General features: G+C 39.2%; 1 protein-coding gene across 9 annotated transcripts in view; it reads left to right on the top strand.

The window, feature by feature from the left end:
- TLE4 (TLE family member 4, transcriptional corepressor) overlaps window positions 1-21,100 on the top strand; it is a 145,323-nt gene that overhangs the window by 109,806 nt on the left and 14,417 nt on the right. For all 9 annotated transcript variants that reach the window (XM_058301609.2, XM_058301610.2, XM_058301614.2 and 6 more), the window contains 3 exons: window positions 18,192-18,311; window positions 19,272-19,325; window positions 19,787-19,939. In XM_058301609.2, coding sequence (XP_058157592.1) covers window positions 18,192-18,311; window positions 19,272-19,325; window positions 19,787-19,939 — 327 coding nt within the window. The remainder of the gene's footprint in view (window positions 1-18,191; window positions 18,312-19,271; window positions 19,326-19,786; window positions 19,940-21,100) is intronic.

The following is a 21,100-nucleotide window of genomic DNA, read 5'->3' as shown; positions in this document are numbered from 1 at the left end:
AACCACTAACTAATGCAAAATTAGAGTTAGCCTTCAGGTTACATATTTCTTATTGTGACTGTTTGCCTCGAATTTCCCCGGTTCCTTCATCTCACAGTAATGGTAGATTTACAACCATTCTCATAACCATGATTAAATGTCTCAATTCTTTGGCTTTATGCGGTGTTCTTGGCCACTTAATTACACTACATTAACCGGCATGTTGTTGCTGTCAGTGCAGTTGGATTGCAGTGTGGATAGCATCTTTGGATATTTTGAAAAATATTCCTATCATACAATTTGAGCTTGTAAATAGAAGTGCTGAGCATGCATAAATGTGCTTTCAGAAATTATTTCTTTATTACTGTTTAGTTGAACTGATGGTGACATTAAACATCAAGACTTTGATGTTTTATACGGTATTCTTCCCCACTAATTAACTGTACTAATGAAGTTAATTAGTGGGGAAGAATGCCGTATAAAACATCAAAGTCTTGATGTTTAATCACAGCTTTAAAAAAAGTTTTATGCTCCTCAATTGCCAAACACATTCCAATTAGCTGAAGAAAGGTCGAAAATTTCTGTTTTTTCCCCTTATGGCCTTTAGAATTTTTCCAAACTCTTTTTGGTTGACCATTGGTTACTGGTGTCTGAGTGCTGATCTCCACAAGCTGAATATCTTACTCCAAGCTATAAACCAGCATAATGAAGAGACTCAATTTCTGTAGAAGGCAATGGCAACTTCTCTACTTCTTCCCTTGTAATGCGATAATAGGGAAAAACGCAACTGTAGAGTAATGGGTATTTCTCTTGAACCCTCAACTTGGTTATTAATGTAGAACCACTCCATTTTCCTATGTTACCCGCAGGGTGTTCTTCTAATGGGTGATAGGCCTATTTCCTTAATGAACTCAGACTATAAAGCCAAGGTATAAGATAGATACATTTAAAGGGATAGAGTGTAAATGGGGATGCTGCAAAGTTGTTTATAAAAATTCTTAAATGACCACCAGTTGAGCAACAAGAAAGCAAAAACTCCTTCTCAGGTCATTTCCCTGTGGTGTGTGTTGTATCAGTTTTTATTGTTTTTTTAAATACTTCAAGCAGGGTTTGCAATAGCAATAATGTAATTCAGATAAGCAATTATTGTAATTGACCTGATGAGTATCCTTGGCTTTTACCACAGTTTGCTTAATACCTGAGGATGGCCAATTATCTCATAATGCCTACTTTATAGAGATTATTGTTTTAATTATGGCACTCAAAATACATCACTTTGTCAGCACTTTCGAGTCACGCTTGGGAATACTTCATTCAGGCATTCAGAAATGTGTAAATAGCATCTAGCCTCATCTTGTGCCATGGTCATGACTGATGTTTTTTTCTCTCCCAGCTCCAAACTCTGGTTTTGAAATATGTTGTTTCTTACCTGGGAAATGTTGTTCATCCTGTTGGAATCAGCTATAGATGCTGTCACTGCTGCTGGGCTAATTGTACTTTCTGAAAAGGGGGAGGTGACTTAGTGCTAATAGGTAGGCAGTTCTACTTGATTAGGAGTTCTAATTGACAGTAATCACAATGGTTTTTTGATTATCTGAATATGCTTTAGGTCAGAGGTTTTCAACATTAATGTCACTGGGGAGCTTTAAATATTGCCCACCCCAAACCTCACCCCTTCTGGAGAGAGTTTGATTTAATTGCTCAGACGCTGGTGGGGCCCAGGCAAGACTTTTTTTTCCCCCCTAAATCTCCACAGGTGATTCTGATGTGCAGCCAGGGTTGAGAACCACTGCCCAGTCCTTCAGTGGTGTGCTTCCTGCCAGTTTGTTGCGTCCACAGCGCATGACCGAGTCCCAGATAATATGACTCCTTTTGGGATCTTCACTCTGTTTCTCCCTAGACTTAGCCCAGCAGCCTGGCAGTCTGGAATAGCCTAAGTCCAGGTTTGGACCCTGATGGTGCTCACATAGTCCCAAGCAGTTCCAGGCCTACCTCAGCCAGTAAAATTTCTCTGGATAAATCTCACCCCTTCTTAAATCTTTTTTTTTTTTTTTAAGATTTTATTTATTCACGCCCTTCCTCCATTGTCTGCTCTCTTTTGTCCATTCGCTGTGTGTTCTTCTGTGTCCGCTTGCATTCTCAGCGGCACCAGGAATCTGTGTCTCTTTTTTTGTTGCGTCATCTTGCTGCATCAGCTCTCTGTGTGTGTGGTGCCACTCCTGGGTGGGCTGTGCTTTTTTCATGCAGGGTGGCTCTCATTGTGGGATGCACTCCTTGTGCATGAGGCTCCGCTATACAGGGGACACCCCTGCATGGCACGGCACTCCTTGTGCACAACAGCACTGCGCATGGGCCAGCTCACCACATGGGTCAGGAGGTCCTGGGTTCAAACCCTGGACCTCCTATATGATAGGTGGACACTCTATCAGTTGAGCCAAATCTGCTTCCTAAATCATTTATTAACATCTCACAATGCTTTTATAATTAAGTTTTCTATTGATCCCATAATATAAACATGTCTTACTTTCTTTAGATAAGGATCAGCATTTATTCTTTAGCATCTACCTCAAATTTATGGAAACTGAATTCTAGTTGATTAGAGCAGTAGTTATAAATCTCCAGGTTGTGTTTTCCCCTTGCTGTGATAAACTTAGAGGATGTCATATGCATCAGGCAGTCTCAAGCCATTTAAGATTAGGAACATTCTTGTGACTCCACCCTTTCTTCCTCAGTTGAGAGCCTTTAGCATATTGCAGATGCATGAAGATGGCATCATTTTATTGATAAACATGATTCAGTTCTAATTAAATATATTACACATATACTTACATCCATGCACAAACATTTGTGTTTGTTGGTGCAAAGTTAGTTGCTTAGTTTTACCTCAAGCAAATCTCTCAAATCCTTCCTTCTCTTCCCTGAACCACTGTGGTAGCACCTGCCTGGTCTCCTGCTTTCCCTCTTGCCTGCTCCTCCAAAGCACTTATATCCTACAGTCCCCCTTCAGCCCATGCTGGCAGCACTGGGAAAGGAGGGTCCCCACGGTGATGAACGCTCACTTCTGATGATCTCATTCTGAATTTGGCAACCATATTTTGCTCTTTTGATTTTAGCCTGCATGTAAGGCTTTTATTATATATTTAGTGTTGTTTTTATTTTTAATTTTAATTACCAAAGGTAGAGGTAGGCATCATCATAATCTTTTTATTTCTTAAGGCTTTTTCTGGTTCTGGGCTCCTCTAACAAAAGTTTCCTGCATGACTTTTAGATAAGGTGTGTGCTCTTATCCCTCCTTGTCAGGTATCTTGGACTGTATTCCACACTTCACCAGGACCTGCTGGGCCCTGCACGATCTTGCCCTTCCTTTCTCTCAATGTTTTCAGCTTGCCACCTCTACTCTGGCACACAGCCCTCCTGTCTGTTCTAATACCGTAGCAAGCTTTTCCCCACTTCAGGGCCTGTGCATATGTATTCCCTGTCTGGAACATTCTTCTCCTAGCTGTTGACAAGTTCACATGGTTGACTTTCGGTGTCAGCTTAGATGTCATATCTTTGAAGGGGCCTTCCCTGACTTCCCCATCCCTCCTTACTCTCAGTCTTAGTGTTCTGTTTATCTCTTTTATATCATATCATCAATTGTACTTGTGGGTTTTTTCCCCACTTCTAATTTTACTTGATTTTTAAGTTCCCTAACCAGAAGGAATGTTCTCTGAGGGCAGGGTCTTGATCTGCCTTTTGATTGCATTTCTGGTGCCTTAGGGCCCAGCAGAGAGCCTCACCCATATTGGAACAGTGCAGTGACTGACTAAAACAATTTTGGTGCTTTCTTATTAAAGGGGGATACACACACATCCCTTGTACCCCCACCATTAGTCTTGATGTCTCACTCACCTTAGAGTCATTTGTCAAGTTCTGGTGAAGTTGGGTTGCAAGTCTAGTTCTCCTAGTCCTCGAGTCTACCACCTTGACCCCATCCTGACTCAGGGTCACCGCGGAAGGCACATTTTATGAGAATTGTACAACTGGAGAAAGAACAGAACTCTTAAAAGAGGGTACTAAGCCACCAGGGAAGGTAGGTACCCAAACTTGAATGCTAAATGTTTGAATGTGGAAAAGTGGAGTGGCTTTTCATCAAAATCTAAAGCTTGAGAAAATGCCCATTATCCTTTTGGAAAAAAAGCTGAGAGGAAACACTCATAATGATTCCTAGGTCCCTGGGCTGCCCAAATTGTGCTGTTGGCAAAAGCTTGGCCATCGTCTTTTAGGCAGGTTCCTGAAGTAAGTGAGAAAGGAAGGGGCAGTGTGCCAGTCACTTTACATGGTTACTTATTTAATCTTCATGGCATTCCTATAGGGCAGATACTCAAAGCTCCAATTTACAGATATGAAAATTGAGACCGAGAGGATTAACTGGAGCTAAGATTTGAAACCAGAGCATACTTACTCTAAACCCATGCTTATTCCATTCCCCTTTCCTCCAGATTCCACAGGACTGTAAAACCAGGACCTTACTCATTCATCTTTTTGTCCCCAACATATAGTAGTCCTTTAACTGAAGTGGTAGGATTCAGCTGGGGTCACAATGTGAGATTCTTGCCCAGTCTTGTTTTTTTCATCCATCAGCTACTGTTAAAAGTATTTATGAAGAATCATTCTCTTCCTCTTTCCCCCTTTCCCCAGTGGAGAAAAGTCAGCCTCAAAGATCTGTGATGTGACATTTGGATTAATCCTGTCGATCCTGAAAGCTTTTGTGCATACACAAGGTTGTGGGAACTTCTTATCTAGATTATTGCAAGATGATTACCTACCAAAAGACTGGCAAGATAGACTGTTGGCTGTCTTCTGATAGGGTGTGTATAGGGGTGAGAGGGGGAGGCCTATACCACAAAAGATATAGCTATACTTTGAATTATTTTTATCTTTATTCATTCAGCAAATACTTACTGGATATCTATTCTGTGGAAGTAACTGTCCTTGCATTACAAAGTACAGGATGTCCTTCAAGCCATATTTAATATTAAATAACAAAAGCATACCATTGATCTAGTGTTCTTTCTTTTTAATAAAAGTGATTGATTGAATGGTATCCACTTCATTTTTCAGTGTAGTGAGTGAGAGTATTTTCTTCTAGTCCATTTTCAGCATGCTGCTATTATTGCACCATTTAGTTCCATGCCAAATTGCAGTTGGCTCCATTCAGCTCTGTTTACCTGAGTAGTGCTGTAGTGATTAAATGTCACTGGGTACACCAAGTATATAAAAGTAATTAACCTAAAAGGACATGTTAGAATAAGGGTCAAGAACCTCTTTAGCCTATAGTGCCACCAGACTAAGTATTGGCAGAAGTATTGCTGGCAGGGAGGGGTGGGAATTCTGGAAAGGGGAGAGAGAAGTGGAAGGAGGTGAACAGGAGAAAGGGAAAGGTCAAAAAAGCAAACGCAACAGACCTGCACTTCCAGTTGATTCACATGGCAAATAAAGCTAGCCTCTGGGATATTTTCTGTAGTTCCCTTGTAATTTAGCTCTCTAACCTAAAATCATTTGGGGAGAGGCAAGAGATGAGACTATGACTTGACTTCACTCTCCACATTTCAGCACTGGTTAGTGGAGTGCTGTTCTGGTTATACTGGAGTAATGTGGACACATGATGGATGAATCAGCTTCTTTTTCCATTCTTATATATTTCATCAAACCCTTGCTTTTTCAGGTCTAGTGGTCATACAAAGGCTTCTGCTTAAAATCATTTCTTTAGAACGATTTGAAATTGTCAATCTAAAGATGTGTCTCATTTGTTTTCATTCCTTAGTGTACTGAAGTCATCTTGTTAAACTGACTTTAATGCTTTATGTTGCTTTACATACTAAAAGTAACATAAAACTCTAGGTAGCCTTGCCTGGACTTAGAAATCAGCCGATGCAAATATAACTATCTTTTCTTAAGCAGGTATTATATCTGCCTTATATTTGGCTTTTTCTTTCATCACCTTTTTGTAGTGACTTTCTATCCAAATAATAATAAAATCATATACCAAAAAAAGGAAGTACCAAGGATTTCTTTCCTTTTACCACATACCTCCTTGGAGGATAAGCATTTCGGGGAGATTGCCAGGAATCCTTATTCTCTAAATGAGTGGTTATAGAAAAACTGCTGATGCCTGATTCTCCCCATGGTGGGTCTGTCAGGCAGGATTCATTTAAATCCTGCCTTTTCAGTGGTCAGACATCAATAAGATTTGTTTCTTCCTGGCCCCAGATAGCTGATGAGGGCATCATGAGAGACAAGCAAGGATAACCAGTTGAAAAATGGCTCCTTTATACTGAGGTTTATCTCTTATAAAATAAAAAAGAAAAATTGGTGGCCCTTGATACATTTATTCAACAACAGATATCTATTGTGTTCCTACCCAGAGGTCAGGCCTGGTGCTGGCCTGGGGGACTGAAACCTGTATCCTTGATTGGTGGGGGAACGAAAAGTGACAGGACACTACCTTTAACCCTCTTCTCTACCTGGCACACATTCTGACCTTTGTTTTAGCTTTTTTTTTTTTTAAACCCTGCTTCCTCTTGATATCTTTTTATCATAGTCCTGAAAATGGTCATTTCACATGTTATCACATTGAAGACTGTCCTCCCCTTTTGATGTGGATGCATGCATCTGCCATACCACACATACACTCTCACACACACACATGTGTGGGCTCATTCACAGCTGTTTTTCCATGACAGTCATTATATTGAGTGTGCAGCATATAAGAAATAAGGCTCAGCAGTACATGTCTTTTAGGACTTCTTTACCTCCAATTTCAATGATTACATTGAAAGTAATATGGGAACAAGCAAGATATATGTATGAATAATTCAAGTTTTGCACTTACTCATTTATTCAGCAGCCATGAGTATGTGTTGTGCCCAGGTATCATACCAAGTGGTATGTTTACAGTGGGGATGAAAACAACCATGGTCCCTTCCTTTATGACCCTTATAGTCCAGTGGGGTAGACAAGAAAACAACTGATCAAAATCATGTTAATATGATATGCCAGCAAGGAAGTAAATTAGGCTGTGATAAGAGAGTTACAGAAGGGATCTATCTCCTTGGATTGCATTGATAAACAAGTCCTTTCTGAGAAGTTGGTTTTAAGCCAAGATATCACAGGTGAAAAGATGCTAGCCACTCAGGGGACAGAAGCCTGCACAAGGGCCCTGAGGGTTGAAAGAGTTTGGGGTGTCCAGTGCTCTTAGCTTAGAAAGAGAATTCCAGATGATATTGGAGAAGGTATAGGGGCCACATCAGGCCTGTGCTTCTATTAAGGGCTGATAGATGCTTGTATTTATGGATGTTGATTTCTATTGCAACTTTTAGAACTGTATCATATGAAATGGTAGCCACTAGCCCCCTGTGGTTATTGAGCAAAGGAAATGTGGTTAGTCCAAATGGAGATACTCTTTTAAGTGTAAAATGCACACCAGCTTTTGGAGACTTGGTATGAAAAAAAGAAATGTAAAATGTCTCATTAATCTGGATTAAATCTATTATTAAAATTATTTTTATCTGTTTTAAATATTCTTAACCTTGTTAGTAGAAAAATTTAAAATACGTATGTGGCTCACTTTATATTTTTGTTTGTCAGTGCTGTTCTAGAACACACCTCCTTTTCTCTTTAATAATTTAATGAAGGAGATCTTAAGACCAAATTGTTAAGTGATCCCTGAAAACTGTTTAGCCAGCTCGTGCTAGTGTGAAGACCTGGAGTTTCTTGTGAGGTAGCTTCCCTTAAGTTGATAAACTGTTGTTTCCTTCCATGTCCTACTGAATTGCCTTCAGATACTGTATAGTGTATATTTGCATACATAATAAGAATATATATGAGGCTTTGTGGAGTTAACACTCTTGGAAAAATAAAAAAATGTTTAGCTTTTTCAAATGGATTAATAGTTCACTGGGAAAAAAATAGCAACATGAAAAGACTTTTCTTTTCCAATAAATTTTAATAGTTACTAAAATGAGGATTCTGGTCTTCTGGGATATAGCTTGCCAAGTCTTAAAGCTGAGTCATTTATTTTTTCTGAGCGGTTATCCTATTTCAACTTCTTTCAAAGCAGCTGTTAAGAGAAGTGTGTTGATACTTCAATTCAAGAAGAGAAAGTTTAGGGTATATTTCTATGTTAATAAAAATTTTAAAAAAAATACTGTACAACACAGTGAACCCTAATGTAAATGATGGACTATGGTTAATAGTGTATATCAATATTCTTTCATGAATTGTAACAAATATACCATACAAATGAAAGGTATTAATAATAGGATGGTATATGGGAACTCTGTCTTTTATGCATAATTTTTCTATAAACCTATGTTCTCTCTCTTAAAAAAAAAAAAAAAAAAAGAACATAGCATAGTTCATGAATGTATCTAAATCATTTTCACCTCAGAAAATACAGTGGGGAAGCGGACGTAGCTCAACTGATGGAGCATCCACCTACCATATGGGAGGTCCAGGATTCAAACCCAGGGCCTCCTGGTCCATGTGATGAGCTGGCCCACGTGCAGTGCTGATGCGTGCAAGGAGTGCTATGCCACGCAGGGTTGTCCCTCACATAGGGGAGCCCCATGCATAAGGAGTGTGCCTCGCATTGAGCTGCCCCATGCAAAAAAGTGCAGCCCGCCCAGGAATGTCGCTACACACATGGAGAGCTGATGCAGCAAGATGACACAACTAAAAGAGACAGGTTCCTGGTGCCGCCAAGAATGCAAGTGGACACAGATGAACACACAGCAAATGGACACAGAGAGCAGACAATGGGGAGCTGTGTGTGTTAGAAATAAGTAATAAAATAAATCTTAAAAAAAAAAAAATGAAAAAATACAGCAAAGAAATTTTTGACAGCCTCCCCAGCCCTTTGTTTTTAGGGCCATTAAACTAAGGTACTACATCATATTTGCTGGTAAGACTTATTAATATCAGTGCTAAGTCAGTAGGTGGATATTCTTAAATTTTATAGGAGCTATACTGAAAAAACAATTTGAGAAGAAGGTGGCAGGTACATGTGACTGCAATTTACATAGTCTGTCTGCACATGAGATGTACAGAATCATTATTAATGAGGGAAAGGACTTCTTGGTGAAGGGCACATGCACATAGAAATATTCGAGTGTGCAAACTTTGAGAAAGCTCTTTGAATTGAAGAGTATGACAATGTTTTGGGAGTGATAAGATAGTTTATAAGAGCTAAGTGACTTTTATACAGTATGAAGTTATATGCACTTGGCCATTATTATTAGTTTCTGATAGACTTAATATTACGCTTTCTTTAACAAGGGATAATAATACTTGATTAATTCCACTTTTGTTTTGGATTTTTCCTTCCCTCAGTGGGGATGGGGTGTACTTACCTCTATTATTTACTCCCCTGCTTCCTCCTATAACCCACAGTTTGAACCACATGTAGACAGTGGCTATCGAGAGGGAAGCTAAGCAACCCACACAAGAATCATCCTTACATGCTTGGTGTCAAAGCATCATGTTCCAGCAGTGCAGCTCACCAGTGAAAATATCTGTCTGTATTTATTGAAATTTCTGGGGAGCCACAGCTTTATTCCAAGAGAAGGAATTAAAGTCAAGAAACCCCAAGAGGACATAAGATAGCGTTCTAATTTAAAATCAATTTAATTGATGCCTTATAAATTATTTGGGTGTTTTATCCTGACCAAGTCATATATAACGCTGAGGCCATGAAAAAAAAACATGCATGACTGAATATTGAAGTGTTGTACATAGTTTTCTGTTGCTTGGAGAAAAAGTTAGTAGAACTCTCATATTCTAAGTATTTTGACTTGTGGAGCCAACTGAGCCTACTGGAAGGCAAGGAGTGTATTTCATTCATGTTTGTATTTAGCAAGTATTCAATAAATACCTGTTGATTGAGTATCTAAATGAGTAAGATTATGTGGTGATTTCCACATTAGTTGAAGAGAAAAGCTCTTAGTGAGGGCCTACTAGACACTAGGGACTGAACTTTACAATATGCACTCTTCTTTAATACTCTTTACTACGACTCTCTAAATTAAACATGACATCATCCTCATTTTAGCCCCAGGGGAAATGTAAGCTTAGAGAGATTCTTAACTTGTCCAAGGTCATACAGCACATGTGGGTTAGCTGGGCCTTGAACCCAAGGCTGTCTGATTCTGATATCCATGGCATGACCTCTGTCATACAGCCTCTCTTTTTAATCATTCCTCTGATTGTAAATCCCTCTGGTTTGATAGTATTTTGATTATCTGCAAAAGAAATATTTCTTGACACAAGATTCTCTAACCAGGAGAGAAACACAAAAAAACAGAGAGAAAAATAGTTGTATCATTTTAAAGAACATGTTGTTCGTGAAACATTATACAAGGTGATATATTTGTTAAGAACAGACTCACTACTTTACATGGAGATTATGTTAAATCCTGTTTTAACAAGAACAGATCTTCAGAAAGTCCTAGGCATTTTTGAAGGTGAATTTTGATTTATGTTGATTTGACAAAAGCAGATTCTTTGAGGGTTATATACAGATTGTGTTTTTAATGACTTTCTTAATCAGGCATGTTATTTTAAAAAGTCTTACTGTAATGAGCAGTTAACTGATACCAGTGACTGGCATAGAGCCCTACCATATTCATGTTTTTCACCACCAGCATGTTATAAATTTAAGATAATTTACATAAATCTGCATGAGTTATGAGTCTGTAAGACTTGTGCATTTAGAAAATAATTTTCATTTTAAAAGTTTTTATATTTACTTCCTAATTGAGGGTTATTTTTCCATCTATTGTGGTTTCCATATAAATGAGGTAATATGTGTTAAAAATGTTTTGTCAGTTACAAAGAACTCTGCGAGTGGGAATGTTAATGATTTTTTGTAATATTGTACAGTAATATCTCAGCTAATCAGAAGTACCATTTTAATATGGTACTGTATTACATGTTTGGTTATACATAGGTTTAATCAGAATATTACTGGGAAGCAGATGTAGCTCAAGTGATAAGCCCTCTGCCTACCATATGGGAGGACCCTGCTTCGATCCCTGGGGCCTCCTGGTGAAAAAGAAGAAGAGAAAATGTGCTTTAGTGGCTAGCCGAGTGCCCACATGGTGAGCCAAGTGCCCACGCGAGTGCCTGTGTGGTGAGCCAGTGCACATGGGGCAAGCCAGTGCCTGCGTGGTGAACCGAGTGCCGTGTGCCTGCGCGATGAGCCAGTGCTCATGCAAGTGAGCTCTGCAGCAAGATGATGATGCAACAAAAAGAGAGACGAAGGGGAGGGTCTAGGTGAAGCACAGCAAAGACCAGGAACTGAGGTAGCTCATTTGACAGGGAACCTCTCTCCACATCAGAGGTCTCCAGGATCGAATCCTGGTGTAGCCTAGAGGAGAAAGACGAGAAGATAAGACAAAAAGAGAAAGATACAGAGGATCACACAGCGAAAGGACACAAACAGCAAAAATAGTAGGGCGGAGGAGGGGGAAGGGAAGAAAAAAGAAAATTAAATAAAAAAAAAATCTACACACCTTAACATGATCTATAATAAACAGTTCCCCAAGAAACATTAAAAATAAATAAATCAGAATATTACTTTTACTTTCAAAACTGTTATAAATGTGAAATGTTTTGAGAACTAATGAATATAATTGACTCTGGATGATTCACAGTTGTAGAGCTCATCCTTCTGTAGGTTGGCCCTGCAAAGTAGAAGTGGATTGAATTTCTTCTGATCTCCAGTAATACATTGGCTTTTCTGTATTCAAGAAAGTAGTTAGTATCCGTTTCTGTTCTGTACATTGGTCTTTTGCTTATTTAAGGGATTGCAGAGAAAATTGAGGATTTTGGTTTTGGCATCAATAAAGAGTCCACAGGACCCTTTTTCAGCCTACCTTCTCTGTCCTGTTTACTCCCCACCCATTCCTCCATAAGTAAGTATTGAATTGTCCCTGACACTAACCCTGAACCAGACTCTGTTTGAGAATTCCTATACTGAATAAACAATAGTTAAAATGACAATATATTTCATCATCTAAACTAAGCTGTTTTTGAGAGTAGGAAAGGGACACTGTTTTAATGATGCCTGGACAGTAGGTGTAAAATGGGGTAATCCAGGACTTTTAGCCACCCCAGCCAAATTTTCATGGTACCTTCTGCCAATACTGTCATCCCCTTTATTATCTTTTTGAGAACGGATCAACTCTTTGGTACCAAATAGATAGTTTTTGAAAGCCATACCCAATAAACTGTTTGCTTTAGGTTGTCCATTCTACTTTTAGCATATTCTTTTTGGTCGGAATCTTGTGAAGTGGGCAGGGATATCTAAGCACTGCACCTAAGTGAATGAAAAGCAGATTTAGCCTGATGTGCATTTGAAATGAAATTAGAAAGTCCATGGTGGAAGTGGTTTTTATAGTCTTGCGTCAGTATAGTGTTGAACTAAAACCTTATTGTAATTGTTGAAAGAAGTGTTTTAGCTAATGGCAGCCTATTTAAACCCCTGTCATTCTGGACAGTCTGAATATCTTTGCTACACACATGTCTAGAATAGTTCTTACGTGCCTTAAGACGAAAGATTCACGCTGGCCCACTGTTCCACCCTCTTCGTAGGAAATACCATCAGCTGAAGTGCACTGTAGAGTAATGGTGCCTGCATGCTATTACATTTAGGGGCTCAGTGACAGGTCTGGGACTATGCCATATACTTGAAGAAGATTTTTTTAACTTAGTTCACAGAGCAGCTTAGTGAAAAGGGGTTGTCATCCAGACTGCAGAGAGGCAGCCAGGGCTAAGAGAAGCAGCACAACATCCCCAGGCTACATGGCTGTTAAGTCGAGGACTCTTGACTCAAATATGGAGTCTGACTCCAGAGAGAATCTGTTATTAAAATTAGCTAATTATACCAACACTATCTTTTTTTTTTTTTTTTTTTAATTTAAACTGGGGGATACTTTATTAGATCTCTTTCACATCCTTGGTCAACCGTCCTAATCTCTGTATAGTTCCAGTTTGTTTATTTATTTATTTTATTTATTAAAGATTTATTTATTTCTCTCCTCTTCCCCCCCCCCCGACCCCGGTTGTCTGTTCTCTGTATTTATTTGCTGCATCATCTTTGTCCACTTCTGTTGTTGTCAGCGGCAAGGGAATCTGTGTTTCTTTTTGTTACATCATCTTGTTGTGTCAACTCTGTGTGGGCGGCACCATTCTTAGGCAGGCTGCGCTTTTTTTCACACTGGGCAGCTCTCCTTATGGGGCGTACTCCTTGGTGGGACTCCCCTATGCAGGGGACACCCCTACGTGGCAGGGGACACCCCTATGTAGCATGGCACTCCTTGCGCGCATCAGCACTGCACATGGACCAGCTCCACATGGGTCAGGGAGTCCCAGGGTTTGAACCGCGGACCTCCCATGTGGCAGATGGACGCCCTAACCACTGGACCAAGTCCACTTCCCCGTATCGTTCCAGTTTTAATACATGTGCTGAGGAAGCAAGCACTCAGCTTTGATCTTGAGGTGAGCAGAGGCTTAAAGGTGAAGATGTAAGGCTCTTGGTTTCAAATCAAGGGAGGTATTAGTTTCTTGGCTGACTTGGTCAATAGCCTCAGTATAGTCTAGATTGGATTTCAAACTGGGATGTAGAATTTTCTCATTTTGAGATGAGACCTTGACCTGAAATATTAGGAATAACTGTCCCTAAAGCTTATCTTTTGCTAGCAAAGCAAGTGGAGTTTCCATATAATAAGACTTATAAATAAATTTTTATTTTTTTGTTTTTCCTTGATCCTCCCCCTTTTGTTTCATTTAAGCCTCCCCCTTTTGTTTCATTTAAGCACATGTACCTCATTCTTTTTTTTAAATATTTCATTATCACTACTTACTTTTCAAAAATGTATATGTTGCCAGAAAAACAGAGCTTTTTTACTAACCTTTTTCATTTTCAGAGTATTTTTGCCCTCTGGATAGGCCATTGCTTCTGATTGTGCTTCTCCTTTCATAAAAAATTTGCTAATGTATTTACATGATCAAACTATAATGAAAAAAGGCTTATGCTTAATATTCATAACTGTAGATTTTTATAGGGTCATGATTCAGTTCCAGTAAATTTCTAATGTAGAAAGCTTTGGGAAATAACTAATCTACATGATCTTAAAAATAATAAATAAAAATCAGCTTTCTTGACAAAAGTATGACATTGTCCTTATCAGTATTTACTTAATTCCTCCTATTCTTGTGCTCAGCAAAGAAACAAGTGGCCTTTCAGTGGCAAAACAGTGGACTTCTAATATTCACAATGAGAGTCCATGCCAATTCCAGTTTGATTCCAGAGCAGTTATGTTATTACAACATTGCTGATTGTCCCAGTGCCCGGTATGCAGCTTAACCTTTAAATGCTAGTGACAGTTAACTACTTTATCATTCTACCAGAAACTCTTAACATGACGTCATAACTCTGTTTTGTAGTAAAATTCGGAAAGAGAATGCTGTCCACAGAAACCAGAGGCAACGAGCTTAAGAAAAATTAAGATAATTCATTGTATAAGTTCCAATAAATAAAGAAGCATTTAATAAATACGGAACATAACCATTTAGTATTAAGGTTTAAGAAAGTATTTCATCGTTTGGAAATGAGTCTTTCCTCTTGAACAGAGTGGAAATAGCTTTCAGTAGAAACATCAAAAGGCTCATCAGATAGTTAAACATAAACACTTACACTCATATTTTACTAATTTTTGTAAAATGTCAAAATGACAGGCTGAAAGCATCTGAGGTGTATAAATGAGTGAAAGTGAAAGGGCAGAGCTGCCATACATATTACACAGTTCCAAGGGTGCGCACCATTGCTCATATCAAATCTAGTGAATGGTTTCCTATGGAATTGTTCAGCCCTTTGAAAGAAAATGTATCATGTGAACTTGAGATGAAAATTGAGGAGTACATAAGGAGTGTTTACAGTCATTTTGTTCCAAAAACATTTCCAAGCAGTTCTCTGCCACTCATTGTGCTCACCTCCCAGGAACTTACAACCTGGGTGGGAAATGGCCTTGTAAACAGATGGCCATAAATGTATTGTGGATGCTTTACTCATTAGGTAAACAGAGGTTAAAGAAACCAAGAGGAATGATTGACAGATTCTGCCTGAAAGCAATTGAGGGAGCTTTGAAAGGTGACATTAGAACTGGTTCTTGGATGAAGAGGATTTCAAAATATAGGTACTAAGACCAAGGGCATTCCCAGAAAAAAATGCTACAAGACAATGAAATTATGCAGAGCATTGGGGATTGGCAAGCCTACAGTGCTGCTATGGGAGATAAGGTCAGGGTTCTAGATTGGGGCATGTAGTGAAAGCCATTTTTAAACTTTCATACACAGAAATTTAGATTTTTTTTTCCTGTGGATGGTGGGAAACTACTCCTCATTTTTAAGGAGGAGTGAGAAGTGATAGGATCTTTCTGGAAAATATGAATCCCAGAAGCGTGGAAGATAGACTTTGAGAGAGGAGAAATTAGATATGGAGTTCTGGCATTAAATATGGTAACTAGTAGTTCACAGATGATGTGTGCACACAGAGTTTCAATGGAATGTTGTTCATAGACACCTGACCACAGTGAGCTGTGGTGTGAAAGTGAAGAAGATTCATTGAACCAAGACCTCTCCTCTCTCAAATCTGAAAGGGAAAGATGGATCTGTGACTCTTTTTTTAAAAGGTGGTGCCAGGGATTGAACCCAGGACCTCGAGCAGGCTCCCAACCACAGAGCTACATCCACTCCCCAGTACTCTACTTTTTAAAACTTGTTTGACTTTTTAATGCTTTGTTTCAATCCTCAACTTTACTGAATAAAGCCTGCCCCCATTCTACCACCAAACTTAAGATTGAGTAATTGAATAGAGGCAGTTTCAGGGTTTACATTGGACAGAATGTTCACATGAAGTCTTAAGAGGGGCTGATGCAGAAGGGAAGGGGTTAGAGATAACCAGACCCCTTCAGTGGATACCTGCTCATTGTTCCTTCTCATCTTCCTTACCTACCCTCTTAACTCCTACCCACACCCACACCTGCACGCCTGCCTTTGGAGCTACTGTTGGGAGTTACCATCATCACAACTCACCACTGAGCGAGTGATATCTTGGTAGCTCCTTTGACCGGGGCATGCAAAAATCTTGCTTTTCGTTGAATGTCATGCTTGGAAAGTTTAGCCTGGAAAGAGAATATAGCGTATGTTTCAGTAGAAATAAAATGGAATATAGAGTTGAAAGTTCTGGATATACTGACATTAAAAAGCCCTTGTAAATTGTGTATATCTTTATAAATGTGAATTTTTCCCAGTAAGCTGAGATAAGGGAAGAAGGGGAGCACAAGGAGTTAGTTTTATATGAGATGAATAAAGTTATAATTGAGGAAGAGCTTTACTGAACAGTTTTCTGAATTGATCTGAATGCCAGGCAAAGATAATCAAACTGTTTAATCTAATTAAAACTGGAATTTCTGAGACTGGTGGTAATTCTTCATTCTTCTGGAACTTGTTTTCCTAGATATCTTATCTGCGAGTATTCTTTTCATTACCCCTCAAGGTCAGCCCTTTCTAAACCCCAGGCTGAGTTGATTTAGCACTTGTGAGTCCTGCTCCTCAAGCCAATAAGATACACACCAGCAGGCTAGTCCTGCCCTCAACTCTGCTTTTTCTCTTGTACCTCGCCTTTATTTAGGTCTTCTGAATGGCCTGTCTGTAACATAGACACCAGCCACTTAAGGTTAGTTCCAGTCCTCAGTGAAGCTTTCTTTACTTCTACATCCATACCATACCAACACGCATGACATCTAAAAGTGTCCAGTGATCACCTGGCCTTATTAAAATAGCAGACAGACTCATTCTCTGTGCCTCACAGCCTGTCACCTAAATTTCTTTACTGTGTTCCGGACTTCTGTAGTTGAGAGCTCTTCAGAAGAGCTTATCATTCAGACATGAAAGATAAGGTGAGCCCACACACACCCCCTCCAGATCCCACCATGTTCCCATGATCTCAAGAGGGATGGGCCACATTTCTCTACTCCCTGGTTCTAGTTGGATTCGTGGTTTCCAGCAATTAAAAAAAAAAAGAAAAGCATCAGGGGAAGTGGATTGTGGCTCAAATGATTGGGCTCCCATCTGCCTTATGGAAGGTCCAGGGTTCAATTCCCAGGGCCTTCTGGTGATGGCAAGCTGGCTCGTGTGGTGAGCTGGCCTGAGCAGAGAGCTGGCCCATGCAGAATGCTGTAATGCTGGCCCATGCGGAGTGCTGGCCCACGCAGGTGTGCTGGCCCACTCGGAGAGCTGCTGCAGCAAGATGATGCAACAAAAAGGGACAGCGAGAGAGACAATGAGAAATACAGCAGACCAGGGAGCTGAGTTGACACAGGAGAGTGAGCACCTCTCTCCCACTCCAGAAGGTCCGGGGCTGCTTAAAGAGAAGAACAGATAAAGAGAACACACAGCAAATAGACAAGGGGTGGGGAGGGATTAAAAAAAATGTTTCAGGCTCATAAAAAAATTCTTGAAATCAGAAAGGAATAAAATGCATTTTTTCAGGTGTGCTTTACCTGGCACTCTGAATGTCCCAGGTCCTTAAGCTGCAGGGCTAAGCAAAGTTCTATAAATGTGACTCTTATGTCACTTGAGCACCAGTTTTGGTTACTTAAGTCCCAAAGAGTCCTTCTCTTTTCCTTTGAAGAATTATTAATTATCTCCTAAACTGAACTCTTTTTAAGTTTTTTCAGAGGTTCTCTATAGGGGCTCGAAATATTGACAGCCCATTACCAGCAAATTTTTTTAAGCTCTTATTTTCCCTCCCTTTTTTCTTATATCTATTTCTTTCCTCAGTTTTCTAAATGTCCTTCAACAGAATAAGGTAAACATACCCTTTACACCAAATCCATTGTCTTCTAAAATCAAACTATTCTTTACCTCCCTTTTTACTCATTCTTTTCCCTCTTGCTCCATTATCCTTCTTCTTCCTTTTTTTTTTTTTCTTATTCCTTTCTCCTTTTCCTGTTTCTCTTTGTCTTTCCTTCTATACCCCTTTTTTGTTCTTCCTTTCACTTCCACTCTTTCCTTAACAGCTTTGGAAGAAAGTCTCAAGTGATTGATTGTAAAAATTGCACTGTTAAATGGATGGACATTTCTCAACCCTGCCTCCCCTTCTATTCTAGAGCTCTTCAGTATCCCCGTCAGCAAGTTTCCGAGGTGCTGAGAAGCACAGAAACTCGACAGACTACTCCTCTGATAGCAAAAAGCAGAAAACAGAAGAAAAGGAAATCGCAGCTCGTTATGTAAGTTCACCTTTTCTTGGAAGGACATTGGCTTGCCTTGCTTTTTATCAGCAGCCATTTCTCCTTTTGTCCATCCAACCGAAACTAGAACACAGAACAACAGATTCCCCTAGGAGAGAAAAAATACATATATTGTATATATAGCCATGTCTTGATTGTGTAGCATGAAGCGCCCTAGGTGAGTGTGAACTAGTACTTGTGTATAAGAGAGAATAGAGTGTTTTTATATCGCAACTAATAAAGGGATTGTGTTTAAGATTGCTATTTCCATGGATGTATTTTTAAGGTGGATTTTCTGTGGTCAGCTAGAGAGGCTAAGGACAAATGTAAAGTCATAGAAAACTTGTTAAAATGCATAAGAAACGGGTGCTAAGCAATATAGCAAGTTTTGTGGAATATAACTTCCAGAGACATCTGTAATATCCATAGCATGAGCTTGAGTCTCATTTTCCATCAGTGGCTGGGCTGGTCCGAGAAAAAGGCAAGCTGGGTGGGAATAGAGTGGAGGCAGGGGGCTCCTGCCCCACGTCCTTAGGTGATTCCATGCAGAACTGCCGGCCTCCAATGTGACCTGACTGCAAGAGTTTTCAGGAGCTGAAAATTTTAATCTGCACAATTTAAAAATTGTGGCTACATATATTCAGTTTAAAAATACTGACCAACTTAATCACACCCATCTGTAGGCTGGATTTAACTTAGGTATGCCAGTTTTCAGTCTTTGCTCTAGGGTAATAAGCAGGCCAGAGCCTCAGTTTTTTAAACTGTGAAATACAACAATAAATCTATCTCCTAATATCATCATGAAGATTAAAGAAAATGTGTTGTAAAGTAGTCACTGTTTGGTATGGTTCATTTTCTTAAGATGTGAGGAATTACTGTGGACTTCTTTAGGGTAAATCTGGCGGAAATGGGATATTTTTTTTGCCGAGAAGAGATAACACTTCTTCATTGTCAATGCAGGACAGCGATGGTGAGAAGAGTGATGATAACTTGGTGGTTGATGTTTCCAATGAGGTATTTATCGCTAGTTTAATTCCCTGCTCCTACCCAACTATCACAATGACTAATGTCCAAACACTTACGTTTCCAAAATATTTTCTTAATTTCTAAGGGGAAATTTTTATTCCCCTGAAAATTTTCTATACATTAGCAATGGTAATGCAGCATTTTGTGTTGCTCTTTTCTGTGAAGCATCAGGCATCTGCTGCTGCTGCCATTAATGCCCTCAGTCTGTGTCAGCCTAAGCTTTCATTGACTCACACGTTTGCTGTTTTGTACAGTTTTGATTTTTAAATAAGTACTGTAAGTATTGTATTTTCTTTGGCCTTGATTTTCTTTGGTAATTCAGTGAATCTAATATCGCTTCCAGAACATTTTGCACTGCTAAGCTACTAAGTGCTTTTGGCTAGTAACATCCACAGAGTACTCCAGCACTCTGAATGCCCTGTGCTTTAATCCCATGATGTTCTTTGCAGGATCCATCTTCCCCTCGAGGGAGCCCAGCACATTCTCCAAGAGAAAATGGCTTGGACAAGTCACGCCTGCTCAAGAAAGATGCCCCAATTAGTCCAGCTTCTATTGCATCTTCCAGCAGTACCCCTTCCTCCAAATCCAAAGAACTTAGCCTTGTAAGCAGTTCTTCACCATCTTTTTTGTTTATGTTGTCTATTTGAAAATGGGTGGAGGTTTTTTATTGGTGTTTTGTTTGTTTGTTTGTTTGTTTTACTTTTTATGTTTTCTATGGAACTTTTATTTCCAAATAAATGTGTATGTTCATGTATCAAAGTTTAGTGAAAGTATTTTTGGAGCAAGAGGATAGAGGGATGTGGGGAAATGGACTAAAACATACTTTGCCATAAATAAAAAAAATATACATTTGGGTTACAGAGATGGTTTTGTCACCTGCAGTTTATGGTAAATTTAGTTTTGGGCTTAGATGTGATTTTGCTGCTGGCTTTGTTTGAATCACCAAGCTATATGACTGCAATAATTTTCCCTTCCTATCTAAAAAGTAATCTGTCATTTATGAAAGTCTACCTCGACTTACACCACAAATAACAAATACAAGAATGAACTACTTGCAAGTCAGGATAATCTCCCCACACCCCCTTCTGGGACTGTATAGTTAATTGCATTTTTATATGTTGTGTCTTCTTTTTTCCTTACTGGTTATTTCCTTGTAATACATTTTAAAAAGAAAGACAAATTCCGTTTTCAAATAACGTTTTGAATTCACAGCTAAAGGGAAGAAAACTCCTCAATTTGTCTGCAAATTAGAGGGATAGATGTGCCTGACAGAATGGGCTGGATTAAGTTGTGGTTTTTTGTTTGTTTTGTTTTGTTTCTGTTGTTTCTCTTGGTATTATGGCTTTCTTTTAATGGAAAGTCCTCTGTCCTGAGTCTCTGGCAATTCAGATTTGGACCTTTTCTCATGACATCTGCTAACCAGGAAACCTCTTATAACATGAACACATCCAACCAGGAGCCCAACTCAAACCACTTTGTCTCCAACCATAGCCACCAGCAAGCAGGCATGATTTGTCAGTATCCTTCAGCCTCTGATTCAGACCATGACCTGCTTTCTGCTCTAAATTTTTATTGCCTTTTCAGCTTAAATTTATGTTGTTCTGAACACTGATTGATTTCATAGTCTCAAGGGATTCTTTTTATTAGCTGTTTTTAATCAATAAAAATAAGGTCCAAGCTGAAGACCATTTCCATTTCTCATCTTCCTTTCCTTCACTGTTTGAATATTTAACATCATTGTTAAAGCCACATTCTAATTACTG

This window comes from Dasypus novemcinctus, chromosome 8, assembly GCF_030445035.2.
Source record: "Dasypus novemcinctus isolate mDasNov1 chromosome 8, mDasNov1.1.hap2, whole genome shotgun sequence".
In the NCBI taxonomy this organism is placed as follows: Eukaryota; Metazoa; Chordata; class Mammalia; order Cingulata; family Dasypodidae; genus Dasypus; species Dasypus novemcinctus.
The sequence above is the reverse complement of the archived record's forward strand: the minus strand, read 5'-3'. Positions and strand labels throughout refer to the sequence as shown.